At 45.6% G+C, this 16,135-nt stretch overlaps 1 protein-coding gene across 4 annotated transcripts in view; it reads left to right on the forward strand.

The window, feature by feature from the left end:
- The first annotated feature begins 7,317 nt into the window (after positions 1-7,317).
- The window catches only part of ZCCHC2 (zinc finger CCHC-type containing 2), a 63,109-nt gene continuing 54,291 nt past the window's right edge, over positions 7,318-16,135 (forward strand). For 2 of the 4 annotated variants that reach the window (XR_006210221.1, XM_042963198.1), the window contains exon 1: positions 7,318-8,311. Coding sequence is in view for 3 of the 4 variants with exons in the window: in XM_042963198.1 (XP_042819132.1) it covers positions 7,346-8,311 (966 nt within the window). In the remaining variant the exon portion in view is untranslated. The remainder of the gene's footprint in view (positions 8,312-16,135) is intronic. The other 2 variants (XM_042963200.1, XM_042963199.1) reach the window with 1 other exon arrangement.

Consider the following 16,135-nt stretch of genomic DNA (forward strand, 5'->3'; position numbering starts at 1 on the left):
AACAAGTGCAGAAAACCAGTTCTCCACTAGGCTTCTATGTTTCTTGCACAAGTCTTATTATTCTATTTTATATACAGTTTTAAAGATGACTCTGGTCAGCATTTTTTCCCATTTATAAAATCAATTAATGAAAGTTTTGTGTTAAACTGCACTCATAAATGTAATATATTGTCTTTTACCTTTCACTCGTCCTGTGGATGAGGATTTGTAATCTCCATGTTTCCCACTTTATTTTGAAAAGAAAATCACGCCTGCAGAAAGGTGAAGTTCAATATTCACCCATATACCCTTCACCTAGATTTGGCTGTTGTCACTGCTTTGCCACATTTGCTTTGTTTCTAATTTTTAAATAAAAAATAAGTTGTAGATATCATAACATTTAAACCTTCAGTGCTTGGGGCGCCTGGGTGGCTCAGTTGGTTGAGTGACCGACTTCAGCTCAGGTCACGATCTCACGGTCTGTGGGTTTGAGCCCCGCGTCGGGCTCTGGCCTGATGGCTCAGAGCCTGGAGCCTGCTTCCGATTCTGTGTCTCCCTCTCTCTCTGCCCCTCCCCTGTTCATGCTCTGTCTCTCTCTGTCTCAAAAATAAATAAAATGTTAAAAAAAAAATTAAAAAAAAAATAAACCTTCAGTGCTTGAGCAAATATCAGCCGAAAACAAGGGCAATTTTCTATAAAACCACAAGGTCACTGTGTCACCCAAGAAAGTTAGCATTGATAAAGCAACCATGTCTAATTAGAAGTCCCTATTCAAACTTACCGAATTATCCCCAATATGTCTTTTTAGAGTCTTTTTTTTTTTTAAAGCCCAGGATCCAATCACAGATCATTCACTGCATTTGCCTCCTTAGTTTTCTTTAGAACAATTTGCTTTCTTTCTGTATTTGCTTTCATGACATTGATATATTTTTTAAGATTTTTGAAGATTTTAAGTTGTCTTATACGGTATGCCATAATCCAGATTTGCCTTATTTTGTCATGATTAGATTCAGTGTAAACATTTTGGCAAGAATACCACAAATAGTATGTTCTTCCAATGATGTCCATGACATGAGGAGGAATATTAGATCGTCCCACTACTGGTAATGCTCATTGTGACATGTTAAGGTGGCGTCCATCAGATTTATCCACAAATAAGTACCTTTCCCCCTTTTAACTGAGAAACTATTTTGAGAGCACGTGAATGTTCCTTTTGCCAGCAACTTTGCACCCAGTGGTAAATCGACTATTACACATGGTGGTTGCAAAATGAGAGTTTCCTCACACTTTCCTTCTAAATTTTTTGGCTGGCATGCTTCTGTAGAAAAGAGCTTTCCCTGGACCTTCGTCCACCGTTTGTCCTCTGAGAATCTCTATGCACTTGGATTCTTTTTTGATTCACTGGCACGTTATTCTTTGTGATACTCAAATTCTGCTGGATTTGCAGAGTAGGAGCCCCTTCATGCGCCAATTTGACAGAGTTTATTGGCTTGGGTGTCCTTTCGACATATCGCAATAGGTCAGGATTTCTAAACCAACTGGCAAGAAGTGTGGGCTACTCTGATTCGGTTACCGATCAAGATCTATCTATGCAGCTGGCAAAGGTATCACTCAAACCACATAAGATCTTCGGAAGAAGGCTGGATGCTTGAAAACAATTAGGCTTCTTTTCTGAATGCAAAAAGATAAGATACAGTGGGTTTAAGCTGGGTTCACAAAGAGCCCACCAATAATTTGATGTAACCATATTTAAAGAAGTATACGAATTCAGCAAATCCCATTCCAGAGAACACTACTGGGGCAGTTGTTATTTTCCTATCTAGCAAGCCAAACTTCCGAAACTTCAAATCTACTGTCCATGGGTCCCTGGAAGGCAGTATTATCAGGGCGCCTGGGTGGCTCAGTCAGTTAAGTGGCTGACTTCACCTCAGGTCATGATCTTATGATTCATGAGTTTGAGCCCCACGTCGGGCTCTGTCCTGACAGCTCAGAGCCTGGAGCCTGCTTCAGATTCTGTGCCTCCTTCTCTCTCTGCCCCTCCCCAGCTCACATGCTCTTTCTCAAAACTGAATAAATGTTTAAAAAAAAATTGAAAAAAAAAAGGCGGCAGAATTGTCTTTTTTGGGTAGACAGGCTTTACAGTTGGGCAAAAAGTCTATTTGCAGACATCTCATAGAACCAGGCAAGTACCAGTTCCTGAATTTTTCTTTTTTAAAAATTTTTATTTATTTTTGATATATATAGAGAGACAGAGTGTGAGAGGGGAGGGGCAGAGAGAGAGATGAGGAATCTGAAGCAAGTTCCAGGCTCTGAGCTGTCAGCACAGGAACCAAAAGATCATGACCTGAGCCCAAGTCAGACACTCAACCAACTTAGCCACCCAGGCACTCCTGGTTCCTGAATTTCTACCATGAGCCAGTAGCCTGAAGATTTTCCAAATCAATCCACTTTAATTTTTTATGTTTATTATTTTTTAAGAGAGACAGAGAGAGAGAGACAGAGTGTGAGTGGGGGAAGGGCAGAGAGAGAGAGAGAGGGAGACACAGAATCTGAATGAAACAGGCTCCAGGCTCTGAGCTGTCAGCACAGAGCCCAATGCAGGGCTTGAGCAAGATCATGACCTCAGCCGAAGTCAGACACTTAACCGACCGAGCCACCCAGGTGCCTCCTAACCAATCTACTTTAGAATCAAGTTTATTTCCAGACAGGCTTCAAAGATTGGTGGATTCTCAGGGCGTCTGGGTGGCTCAGTCGGTTAAACATCGGACTTCCGCTCAGGTCATGCTCTCACAGTGTGTGAGTTCGAGCCCCCTGTGGGGTTCTGTGCTGACAGCTCAGAGCCTGCAGCCTGCTTCGGATTCTGTGTCTCCCTCTCTCTCTGCCATCCCCCGCTCGTGCTGTCTCTCACAAAAATAGATAAACATAACAAAAAATAAAAAACGAAGGTTGGTGGATTCCAGGGCTTCTCCAAAAGTTTCAATGTACAAGTGGGAGAACTTGGGCCACCTGGTAAATCTAAGTTCCTAAGAATCTTCCTGACAAATGAAGCCACAACTCTAGGGAGACTCTGAATTTATCCAAACACTTATCTTCCAGAAAAGGTGCCATACACCCATGTTGGGTATGGATTCCTAGCTTACCAATGAGAATACTGTCATAGCATCAATACTGATGATTTCTATGTCAAACATGTCTTATAGCATGCTTTTATAAACCTTACCAAGACATATCTTTTTAATTTTAAATATACAATTTTTTCCTTAAGTTATAGATCAATGAATAATTCATCTGTGTTGTTTCCAATAACTTAACAGCTTTTTAACTGTAATCTTTAAAGATATTATTTAATAACTCTTAAATGTATGATATAACTAAACAACAATATGAACTAAACAAAAATTTATTTTTGAGGTACCTTAAATCCTTGACAATTTAAGTGATCGAAGGTATAGACTGTAAGAACAATGGCTTTGGACATACATATTGCTTCCTTAGAATTTATGTTTTCCTTGCTTCTTTCCAACAGACCTGGATTTTTTGGGGGGTGGGGGACCAACATTGTTCTGACAAAGCTGACTCTACTTCTGTGGCTCCATTGAATAATCAGTAATGGGCATGTAACCTAAGCCAATTCATGTAGAATGAGTCTCAGTACTAGTCTGGCAATGTTGGAACACAAATGTTTTCTTTTCCCTTCTAGATATGAACAAAGAAAGATTCAGGTAACCCCAGAAGTAGTTGGCAGTTACTTTTGGTTCCTGGTGCATTATTGTTTGTTTACTCGGCAAACATTCATTAACAGCAACTGTGTTCCAGATGGCAAAAAATAAAATTGAATAAGACTGATGTTAAGATACTTCTGTTCTTTTTTTTTTTTTTTTTTTTTTTTAACGTTTTTATTTATTTTTGAGACAGAGAGAGACACAGCATGAACGGGGGAGGGGCAGAGAGAGAGGGAAACACAGAATCGGAAGCAGGCTCCAGGCTCTGGGCCATCAGCCCAGAGCCCGATGCGGGGCTCAAACTCACGGAGTGTGAGATCGTGACCTGAGCTGAAGTCGGACGCTTAACCGACTGAGCCACCCAGGCGCCCCAAGATACTTCTGTTCTAATGGAGGAAACAGATGTAGTGGGAGAGGGAGCAAGTAAGTCAACACTCACAAACACTGAAAGAACAAATCCTTGGTATGGATGAGATTACTAGTTTCGTCTGAGCTAGAAGTAGCTGTCTCTGGGCATCCTTCTTATAGAGTAGGTATCATTATTAGTGTGCTCTGAACCATTCAATTAACTGTGCTTTTACTGAAATTTCTTACAGTAATCCGATTGCAAAAGGGAGGGTTGCAAAGTCTCTGCTCAATCCTCTATCACTGGCTAGTATCTTAATCCAAAGTAGAATCATAACTTGAAACCAGTTTTCTGGTTACATATAAACGTTTAGGCAGTAATGTCAATAATATCCTCTTTCATTGCTAAGAAGCAAATAAACACAGTGAATGTGCATTAAATAGTACATTGAATATGCCTTAAATATCATCTAGAGACAAGAGACAATAGCACTACTTTGTGTCCTTAAAGATGTCTTTTATGGTACATATTCCTCGAACAATTTCGATACAAACATACTCCCACCGTTACCACAGTACCAATATCTGTCCTATCTGAATGATTATCCAGGAATTATGTAAAATACCAGAGAATCTAGATCAGGAGTTCTCAATAGGTAGGCCTGGTGGGAGGAATACCTTCCTAGGGCGTCTTATTAGAATCATCTGGGTAGTTTTCCCAATGAAACACGCCTACATCTCATCCTGGGATTTCCATCTGGGCTGCTCCCAGAAAAGCATGCAGTACATTCTTCTTACCCAGAGAATGTGTTCTCTCTTTCACATACAAAAGTTGGAAAAAAGTTGAGGCCTGGTCTAGTGAGTTGCAGTATGGAAAGAGGGCTCTGAAACAACGCACTGGGGGGTAAATGGCAAATTGTGCACCTGATGCATGATGATAACCAGAATATTAAATCATTTTATACACGTCATATATATTCAAAAGCTTGGATCACTGAATTTTCTAATGTTGGCCAAAGATAGAAGGACAAAGGTCAACATTATTATTTTTACAAATCTCAATTCTAATATAAAATTTATGGGTCAAGTATTGTTGAGAGTTCCTACCAAATGGCTTCCTGTTGCCAAGGAAAATGTAAAGCCCTTTTGCCTGAGTTACATGGAAAAATGCCTCCCAAGGTTAAGTATTACCTTACTACACACGCTATCCCAATCTGGACAGGTGACTCAATACAGACCTGTATCCAGCCAGACTAAGACGATTATTGGTTGCCTAAGGTATTTCACCCTGAGCTTTAGAAATGTGGGAGTAGATGAGATAGAGTAGAAGATTCCAGGGAAGTTGAAGCTGACAGCAAAAGGGAGCAAGGATTGTTAATTAACAGTCCTTAACAAAGTTTTCTCCTGATTGTAATGATTTCTACGTAACACGCAAAGAATGTAAAGAATTAGTAAATTACGTGGAAGAATGGCTCTCATATACTTTGTCAATCTTAAATGTGTTGAAAATAATTCCTTCTCCCTGCTTTATTGCTGAAAACTGATTTTAGGCTTCAGTTCAGCCTTTTACTGAATTATAAATTAGCTTCTTAGGGCATAAACGTGAGATAAAGGGCTCAGCGAATGCTCTCCCACAGATGCCCCAATATCTCAGAGTTACAGTGTCATTTCTGTTTTTTACACGCTCCTACTATACAGCTGTAGTAAGACTTAAAACAAAAAGGATTTAAAAGTAATCCCACCTTTTCAAATTAACCTTCAGAAAATCCAGATAGGTACTAAAAATTGGGGCTATATTAAAAAAAAAAAAAGCCACAATGTGAGAAAGACATTTTGAAGGTACTCAAACCTTTAAAATATATATAAAAAAAACAACTAAACAAAAATAAATAAAGTTGAGAGTCTGTCAAGGTGGTATCTTATTAAGTTCGAATCACAGGTTATTTACACGGGCACAAGGATCCAAAATGTTGGCGTCAGGCACAGAAACGTTATTTAGCAAGTAAAACGATCCCCAGAAGATGGAGGCGCGGGCGGAGAGGGACTTTTGCTAAACTGTCGTGGAAATGATTTCCCAAAAGCGTTACAGATCAGAGGTAACCGTTAGGCCAGCGGCGTCCACATCAGCATGCCCCCCACTCCGCCCAGAGGCCGCGGAACTCCTCGGGTCGCGTCGCCTCCGCGCCCCCAGGGCCGCGCGTCCCCATCTCCGCACCTTGCAGCCGGCACACGCCGTGGGCGCTCGCTCAGCTTTGAGGCGTCCGGGCCCCCTAACCACAGCCACAATCCTGCCTCCCGAGCCAGTTCCCCGATCTGCAACTCAGAGAGTCAACACAACCGATCCTTGTGAAGTTGCGGTGGGAATTATGCCACTGCTGACTACCCGAAAGTCGGCCAGGCTGTGGAGACTGAAAGAGCTCGCCTTGGGTTAGCGCGCTCACTTCAGAAGAACCTCCACTCGTAGGACATGTTCAGTGCGGCGAACGGCGCTGGCCGAGGTGGGGCGGTGGCCCAGGCGAGGAGACAGAACAGGGGAGTCAGTAGTCAAAAACAGGGCTAGGGCCCTCGGAAAACGTGAAATGACCCCCGTTAGTCCTCTCACGTGGACCTCGCAAGATACTCGCCGCGCTCGGCGCACCTAGCGATCCAGCCACCGCCCCACCGTCCCACCAACGTCCTACCCTAAGCTAGCAAAGACCAGATATTAGGACCGCGCGGAAGCCGCCGAGAGAGAGGGGCGGTCGCGTAGCAGTTGGGCGTGGCTTCTCGAAGAGGCAGCCCTTGGGGGCGGGGAGAACTACGCAACCGTCAACTCTGGCCTCTGATTGGCTGAGGTGCCTGCGCGGAGTCCGCAAGCGTCTCCGCCCGGCCCGACCGCTCCTCCTCCTCTCCCAGCCGCTGGGTCCACACCGGCTCGCGAGGGAACCGCTCAGGCGCCGCCGCCCCAGCCCAGTGCGGACGACGGGAGAGAGGGAGGAGGAAGGAGAACACACTCGCTTGCTTGCTCCCACCCGCACTCGGGCTCCTAGAGCCGGCGCGGAGCCCAGGGGGAGGAGCCGCCGCGGGCACGCCCCGCCTCCGGCCCGGGAAGACGACGCCAGCGACCCCGCCGGCCGGCCACCGCCCCCCTCGCCGGCCGAGACCCGCCCCCGGCCCCGGCCCCGGCCCCGGCCCTCCCCCGGCGGCATGGAGGGGCCCAGCTCTTGACGGCAGCGCCGCCGCCTCGGCTCCCGCCCCCCCCTCCCGGCCCCGCCCGCCTGCCCGCCCCCGCTCGCATGTCCGCGCCGCCTTAGCCGAGGATGCTGAGGATGAAGCTGCCGCTGAAGCCGACGCACCCCGTGGAGCCGCCGCCCGAGGCGGAGGAGCCCGAGGCAGACGCACGGCCGGGCGCTAAGGCGCCGCCGCGCCGCCGCCGGGACTGCCGCCCCCCGCCGCCGCCTCCCGCGGGCCCGCCGCGGGGCCCCCCCCCGCCGCCGCCGCCGCCGCCGCCGCCGCCGCCGCCGCCGCCCCGGGGGCTCGGGCCGCCTGTTGCTGGCGGAGCAGCGGCGGGGGCGGGCATGCCGGGCGGCGGCGGCGGGCCCGCGGCGGCGCTGCGCGAGCAGGAGCGGGTGTACGAGTGGTTTGGGCTGGTGCTGGGCTCGGCGCAGCGCTTGGAGTTCATGTGCGGGCTGCTGGACCTGTGTAACCCGCTGGAGCTGCGCTTCCTCGGCTCGTGCCTGGAGGACCTGGCGCGCAAGGACTACCATTACCTGCGCGACTCGGAGGCTAAGGCCAACGGCCTCTCGGACCCCGGGCCGCTGGCCGACTTCCGAGAGCCCGCCGTGCGCTCGCGCCTCATCGTCTACCTGGCGCTGCTGGGCTCGGAGAACCGTGAGGCCGCCGGTCGCCTGCACCGCCTCCTGCCCCAGGTGGACTCGGTGCTCAAGAGTCTGCGCGCGGTTCGGGGCGAGGGTTCGCGGGGCGGCGCGGAGGACGAGCCCGGCGAGCGCGGGGAGGACGGCGAAGGCGAGGAGGACGCAGAGAAGGACGGTTCCGGCCCGGAAGGCAGCGGCGCCGAGCCCCGGCCCGGCGGCGGGCTGGGCTTCAGGGCCCAGGAGGAACTGCTGCTGCTTTTCACCATGGCTTCGCTGCACCCGGCGTTCTCCTTCCACCAGCGGGTCACCCTGAGGGAGCACCTGGAGAGGCTCCGCACCGCGCTCCGCGGGGGGCCCGAGGACGCAGAGGTGGAGGTGGAGCCGTGCAACTTTGCCGGCCCCCGGGCCCAGGTAAGGCGCGCGAGCCTCCGGGCACCCGCGTTGCGGTCACCGCCCCGGCGGCCTCCCCGGCCTGGCTTTCGGATACGTCTTGGCCGAGCCTCAACCCGGCGCAGGTGGCTCGGAATACCCACCCCACGGCTCCCAGCCCGTAACACTAACTAATCTTCGTTCTGCTGGGCGGTTCAGTTCCACTCTCCCACCCTTCCCCCCCCTTCCCCCCCCCCCCCCATGCACACTCAGGCACCCGCCATAACAGAATGCTCTAGAAGTCTCTTCCGTGCCGGAGTTGCCACGGAAAACATGGAGCTTTCAGCCCGGTCCCCCTCTCCGAGGCAAGGTCTCGGGACGTTTTTGACTTGGAGCATCTCTCGCCCCAGGTGCTGGGAAAGGCGAAGCGCAAAGGAGACTGTTAGCTGCAGTCTGGCCCCGGGCAGCGCCTTCTCTTTCTCGCCATCTGGCGCTCTGGTTACAGTTTAAAGCTCTGCCTTATCCCCTCGCAGAGGTGTTCCAAAGGTGCGCTCCCGGCGTGCTGCCCGTGTCTTCAGCACAAAGGGGCTCTTTTCGCTCCGGCAATGCTGAGTTTAAAGGGGTCGTAGGGTCTTTTGGCTCCTGATTCTAACTTGATGTTCCCAGAAAAAACCCTGAGGTGGAGAGCAGCGAATCGACTCAAACTGGATGGGTATTAGCGCAGGTTGTCTGGGTAAAAACAAACAAACAAACAAACAACAACAACAACAACAACTGTCTTAGAGCTGGCTGCTCACGCCCTTTACCTCTGGCATAATTTATTTTCTATCAGGCTTCAGTCTTGCCTACATAGTTGAAGCAGGGGTATTTGTCGGGCCTTTAATGTAGGCATAAATGTTGTTTTCTAAAAGTTGTTAAACACCAAAATGTAGTCGACAAGAACCCAGATGAATCACTTGTCTCAAACATAAACGAAGATGAAATTATGTAGAGCTGTAAAAGCATCTAATAATAATCTAGGCCCAGTATGAAACCCTTGATCCTAACAACGTAATGGAGGGGAGGAGAGTAGGTTTCAGAGTAAAAACTGTGTGCAATAGAGTAAAAACTATGTACAATAACTTTATTTTCGTGGCGCACAGTTATTTAAAAGGTAGTCATTTGGTTGCCATCCTTTTCAACTTGGATGATCTACTGGAAAAGGGGATTTTTCCCTTTCCCTTCTTGAAAGTTAATTCAATTTATGTGTCTTATGTATCTTTCAGTACTCTGGAACTAAAACCGGACTTTGTAATTTTTCTAAGGGCTGTGTGGACTCCATATCCATCGAATCGAGGAATTCAGGAGCTAGAAGGGATTTGGCAATAATCTAGGCTGAGCCCCTCCTTTTTAAAATGAGGCTTCTATGAAGTGACTCACATTGTAGGATGTATTTTATCCAACTCCAATGTAGTAATGCTACTACTCTATTTTCTTGGTGAACTTGAAATTTGGTCATGTAGTGTGTATTTACTAGTAATATGCAACTGTGTATACTGTTGATAAAAGTCCTTTTCCACTCCTAGCCTACTCACTAAAATAATTCCAAAAAGTCGTATAAGTCACTGTTAAATTTGGAGAAGAAAGCCTGAAATCAAAAGCAATACTTATGTCTTATTTTTTAAAATTTCTTATATATCGCCGAGATAATCTTAGATCGTAGATATAGTAAAAATGCCGCACAGTGGAACAGTTATATCATTCCATTCATATCATTCCCTCAAGGATAACTGATTTCTGATTTTAACTGCCAGGAGTCTGTTTTTCCTTTAAATTTTGCTTGTAATGAGAAGTTCTGAAGGCGACTAGAGAAGGGGAGAGATACGTGCAACCTAGAATAATGAGATTTTTATCTTGACTGCAGTGTGTGGCCTTTTCTGGCATCCAGTGAGTGCTGGGAGGAGTGGGCAAAGTGAGGTCGGGCACTCTGCCATTAATTTCAGGACATTATTTCTCAGGCAGTGCCCTGTGCTAGGGCCATCAGTTGAAATGAGTGAATAAATCATAGGGGATACACGTACTACAGGTGACGCTGAAGGCTATTTTTAGACATCGGTGGCGTGATGAACTTTTTTCTCGGTTAGCATAGGGTTACCGTAGCAAATCATTCACGTCTCATTAAATTGTTCTGAGCCCGCACTTTCCGCTTGTTAGCGTGGACTCCGTGGCCCTCATCTGTGGCTTGTTCTGGCCCTGAAGACATTTCCGCGGATCTTGTTGCTCCCAAGCTGTCACTCTAAAGGCAGTTGATGGGGGTGGGTAGATTTGCATTTTCATTCGCTGCAGTCCAGACCAGCTGGTCCTCGGCCTTCCGCCGGCTGTGCGCGGCCGGCGGGAGAGGGCCCACCTCGGAGTCTGCAGCGAGGCGCCCGAGTGTGGCACGTCCCGCTCGAGGAGGCGCCGCTGCGCGTCCGAGGGCCCCCGGGTCACGCGCCGCCGCGGACAGGCGGACGCGTTCGGGGACCCATCCCTCGGGGCACCTCCCCTCCCCCTCCCTGCAAGATGGCGGCTGCGGCCGCCCACGTGACTGGCGCGCCGGCCCCGCCCCTGGGAGGGCGGGCCGAGGCCGGGCCGCGCCTCCCCGGGGCTCCCTTAGGGCTCCGAGGGCTGGCTAGGCCGCCCGGGGCGCGGGGCTGAGTGGAGAACCACGTGGACGCTGTGCTCCGAGCAAGGCAAGGGGAAATTCGTGTGGCAGCCTTTCATTGCCCCGGAAGTAACCTTTCAGACACGTGTGTAACTTTCCGCCAGGAATCATTCCGTTTCTTATTACTTTGATCCATACAAAACGCACATAAAGTGGAATTAATTTCCTTTTCCATTAGAATAAGTGTACTGGCCCGGAATAGCGTTTCTGGCTCTTTCAAGACTTGTATTCGATACCTAATATGCAACAGCTGCTTTTTGAAATTTTTGTGTAAAAAAACCAGTAGAATCTGTGCTTTAATACGAATTTTATGTTAATTATATGCCTTTCAGGTTGACCAGTGTCAGCAAGTGTGTGGTGACAGACCGTCGTTACGATGCAAGTAGTCGAGGTGACAGTCCACAAACTTACCACTAGAATATGCTAATTAGTTCATTTTAGACAAATAAAAGATTTAAGTAGATATTTATATTTAAAAGTAACATGTCTTGAGTTTTGTTATGTGATTTAGAGTAAATGTTACATTGGATTATAGCTTAAGTATTGCCTTTAGGAGACTTGTGCGTGAAGTTCATGTTCTTCAAGTGCTGTGGACTGCCAGTCACTTACATAAAATTCAACATACAGTATTAAGTGTTTTAGGAAATTTGTGCGACTGACGTAGTTCTGTTAATAAAGTTACAGACTGCATATGTAGCATACCTGGAAAAAATCAGTTTTAAAAATGGGTCCCTTATTAGTGGGGACCCAAACTTAGTGGTTTGTTAACAGTAGCAACAAAAAACTGTATTTTAAAAGATACTGGTTTTGTTGCTGTTTCATTGAAAAGAGGAAAGACAGCCAAGCTTCCTATCTTTGCATGCATAACGACGCTCTGTTCATCAAAATGGATATTCTGCATTTGGAGATTTAGCCCCCAATTAACAGCACAAAGGCAGAAAAACATAAAATACATAAGCTATCATAGGAGTGGTTAGTGGTTAATATTGTTGGTTTGGCTGTGTTCTCTGCAGGTCGTGTTTTCAGTATCCTCAAAACATAGTTGCTTGGCAGATAGCTTGAATAAAGCTTAGAAACTGAAATTTTCAGATAGTATTTAGTGCAGTAGATAGTATTTAATGTTATTTGGACTCACAAAAAACATACTTGAATTCAAAAAAGTATTAAGTGGCCGTGGGTCCTTTCCTTAGAAAAATCAATCAAGATACTAAAAAAAAAAGGAAATTTTGCAAAATTGTGGCTTCCTCATGGCACAGGTGAATTAGCCACGTGGTACCTGACAGAGCAGTAATCTCAACTCATTTGTATAGAACACGTAGTGTACTGGTAGTGTTGGGACCTGGAAAAGAAGACTTCAAAAAGAGTTTTAGCATAAAGGCTCCTACTCTGAGATAACCAGCATGTGTATGTGGCAGCTATCCTATGAGAGCACTGTCTAAAAATAAGAGAAAAGTCAGCGGTCAGGATTTCTGCTGTTATTATATTAGGCACTAACAAGATGCTTTCTTTCTGAAAGTGATTTTTAAGAACGGCTCTAATCTCCCAGGTAGTAAATACTTTTATTTAATTGTTGGCCACTGCTGGGGGATTTTTAAATGAACAGTGTCGCTGGAGCAGTGGGCGCTAAGAAGGCTTTCCTCACTCCTACTGTGGGGATAATAACAGTACTTAGGTGAGATTGTGAGGATTAAACGAACGAGTGCTTGAAGAATAACGTCTGACGCATGATCTTCAATAAATGTTGGCAATTATTGGTAAAAGTTAAGCCTTGTCTGGAGGGTGATGGGAGAAGAGTGGGTAGACCGTCTCACAGACTGGGAGTGGGGAGCAGAAGCAGCTGTGCCTTTTATAGGAAATTTTAGGTTGGTTTGGCAGCAGCGAAGTATACAAGCAGCTCAGCTAATAAATGCCATTTGAAAGAGGCTTTGAGAATATCAGAGTTAGTGATTATTTTCGTAGAAAAATGGGAGTGACTCCACTGTGTAGGGAAAGTCTTTCTTAGACCACAGTAGGAGGAGAGGGTGGTGGAGATGGGAAGGAAGCAACTTCTTTTCCTCAAATTAACTAGTATGGTATATCTACACCTTTTATGATATTTTTGTGGGGCAGGGCACGGGAAGTGTGCCTTAGAGGCTACCAAAGGCCTTGAAGGGTGATAGCCCATTTAGCACTAGACTTGGCTTAAATTCCTACTCTGCCGCTCTGTGACATTAACCAGGCTACTTAAGTCCCTGAGCTTCAGTTTTATCTTCGAAATGGGGATAATAACTTTCATTTCAGGTTGTGGTGATTGAATTAATGAGATAAGATGCAAAATAATTCGCATCCTGTCTTGAGCATGAACGTTCTCTTGAGAATGATGCTCAATGCATTTTTCTGTTCCACTGAGATGCCACCATCCAGATGGTTAAATCAGTGGTTTTCAGGAACGGACGTGTTTTTTTTCTCTTCACCACTTAATAAAAGTCCATATGATACAATATTTTTCATATTCTCTATTATCATACCTTTAAATTGATTGGTGTTCAGGAAGGATGGGTAATTGGAAAGGTAGTGTTTGAGCCATGTATTTGGGGCAGTTATTTGTTATTTGTTATTTTTATTTTTTTAATTAAGTAGGCTCCATGCCCATCGTGGGGCCGGAACTCATGACCCTGAGATCAAGAATCGTGCGCTCTGCTAACTAAGCCAGCCAGGTGCCCCTGGGGCAGTTATTTTTAATATTTACATTATAGAGATCCAGTGTGTTACAAATAAACCCAAAGGAAGCATTTCTCTGGGTCACAAATTATTGAAATACATATTTTCTCCATATTGGGTTTGGGGATAGGAATAGGGGAATATATGTATTCCATATTTGGATTATCATTAACTCCCAGGCAACCGTACTTAAATCTTTATCCGGTTTTCACATCTAGCTAGGAAACTGGCCTATAATTTAAAGCTATTTTGCAGTTTTTTTTTTTAAGTTATATGATTGTTTGTTACTTCAGAGCACAGCTTGGAATCCATGCACTTAAAGGAACATTTTATACTTTTTCTATAGAAGCTATTAAATTGGCTAATTTTTAAGCTGATTATTTTTGTCTTTTTTTGAGGTATTAATTTTTTTTTTTTTTTTTTTTTTTTTTTTTTTGGTAAGAGCAAAAAAAGACCTGCACTACCCCGGAAGCAGACTGAGCTTCACTTTTATCAACTTTTTTTCATTATGGAGGACTTGTAACAGAGGATGCCTTGTCACAAAAGCCTCCTTCATGCAGTCTATGTAAACAGTCGCTCTGGAAGCGTGTTTGTGTTTTAGGTGGCAGAGCTGCTGGGTGCCCCGTAGTCCATTTCCCTTCTGTTCTTCCTATGCTCCAGGGAACATTTGGCCTCTCATTCCCCTCTAAATGTCTTGGCTCGTTCGGAGTGTTTCATGCTTATTCAAGAAGTAATTTATTTGAGGTCAGATTTAGGTTTTAAAAAGGTCACTTTGGCAAGTTGTTTGGTCTTCACAAGTTTCAGGCTGCTCCGAATGAAGTAGGGGTATCATCGCCGTTTCTTGCATGTAATCGCTGTGAAGATGAACCTGATCACGTGTGTGAAAATGCTTGGCAGACAAGGGTGAGTTGTATATATCATTTGATCTGTCCATCGTTCAAAGAGGGAATAGCACAATTTGCAGTGGATGAACAGAAATGCAAAAGTTGGAAGAGCTGATAGGGTTTGGGTTACAGGGGACCTTGACGGTCTGGTGAGAGGAGAAGGTTGTCACCACGCTGCTGTGAAAGCCGTTGAGGAGACGTGTGTGCGCGCCAGTGGTGTGTCTTCCTAGAACAGCCACTGACGCTTTCTTTAAACGTGATGTGTGTGAAAAGCGTGAATCGTTGATTCAGGAAAAAAAAAAAAATCTTCCAGACTAATCTGGCTCTCTCAGGGAGCGATTTTACTTCTTATCACTCTGATTTGCTTGATGACCTTAATCCTCTCTTCCCCTCCTACCCTGAATCTACTCTTTCCTCATCCTTGCTGTCACCGTTCTCTTTTGGGACTTTATTCCTGACGGATTCCACTTCTTTCAGCCTTCCTACCTCTTACCTGTTGGATACTCCTGCCAGTGTGTCTTCCTAAAGAAGTATTTGATCATCTCACCTGCCTCACAGTGACGGATGGAGCCTGGCCTCCAGTGGGTCTTGGGACCCCAAATCCCTTTTTCCCACTTTTTTCACACATCATGCCTCCCAGTCAGAGCTGGCCTATGTCATCACCTCTTGCATGACGTTTGCTGGAATTGCCCCTGTGATTCTTTGCTGCTTCTGAATTCCAGTAGCATGTATATTCTGTGCTGTAAATTTGGTACTAATATGATTTTTTTGTTTTTTTTTCCCAAAAATATTACTTTGAAATATTTTTAACTTATAAAATTGACCTTTCCTCCTAGATTTTAAGTTCCCCAAAGGCTTAGACATCGTGTCCCTTTTTTTTTTTTTTTTTTTTTGGTCAGCATTGCATATATCATACAAAATCACTTAAAATTTCCTATGCTTAGGCTTTTTAGACATGGCTCTGAAAAATACCAATATGATAAATTACTTTAAAACAAAGTACATTAGGAAGTTGTTGTTGTTGTTGTTGTTTTGTCTTGTAGGACTTCTATTTTTCAGCTACTTTAACAGTATTTGTAGCTATATAGTCCAGGCACAACTTTTTTGGAAATCATAAAAGGAATTGCTTCTTTAGGTGAAAAGCATAGAACAGTATATATTTGAACTGAATCTTCAATGAGGAAATGCTGAGTAGGTGTATTTATTAATTATTCTTTTAAAATCAGACCATTTATAGTCCATATTAACTAAGTTTTGTGTGTGTGTGTGGGGGGGTATAAATTGGTGCAAACGTATGGATGATGTTTGATAGAATGGAAAAAGTCATAAATTACAAACCATTTTCTTATTTGAGTAGTTGTTCATAGTTGAGTTCCAATTTATGATTTGTTTGAGGACCAGCAGGAGTCAGATACGGAGTTGAGATAGGACCTTGCTTAGGATCAGAAAATTGAAAACTTATTTTGGTCACTGAAATGAGCCATCTACAGTCTAAGAGTTGGGGAAGTTTTTGTTTCTTATTAGGAATATCTTGTTGGGATAGTAAAGAGACATAACTTTACCCCGATATAATTGTCTTTTGGGGAGGGGAGTATCAAA

Source organism: Panthera tigris, chromosome D3 (genome assembly GCF_018350195.1).
Source record: "Panthera tigris isolate Pti1 chromosome D3, P.tigris_Pti1_mat1.1, whole genome shotgun sequence".
NCBI lineage: Eukaryota > Metazoa > Chordata > Mammalia > Carnivora > Felidae > Panthera > Panthera tigris.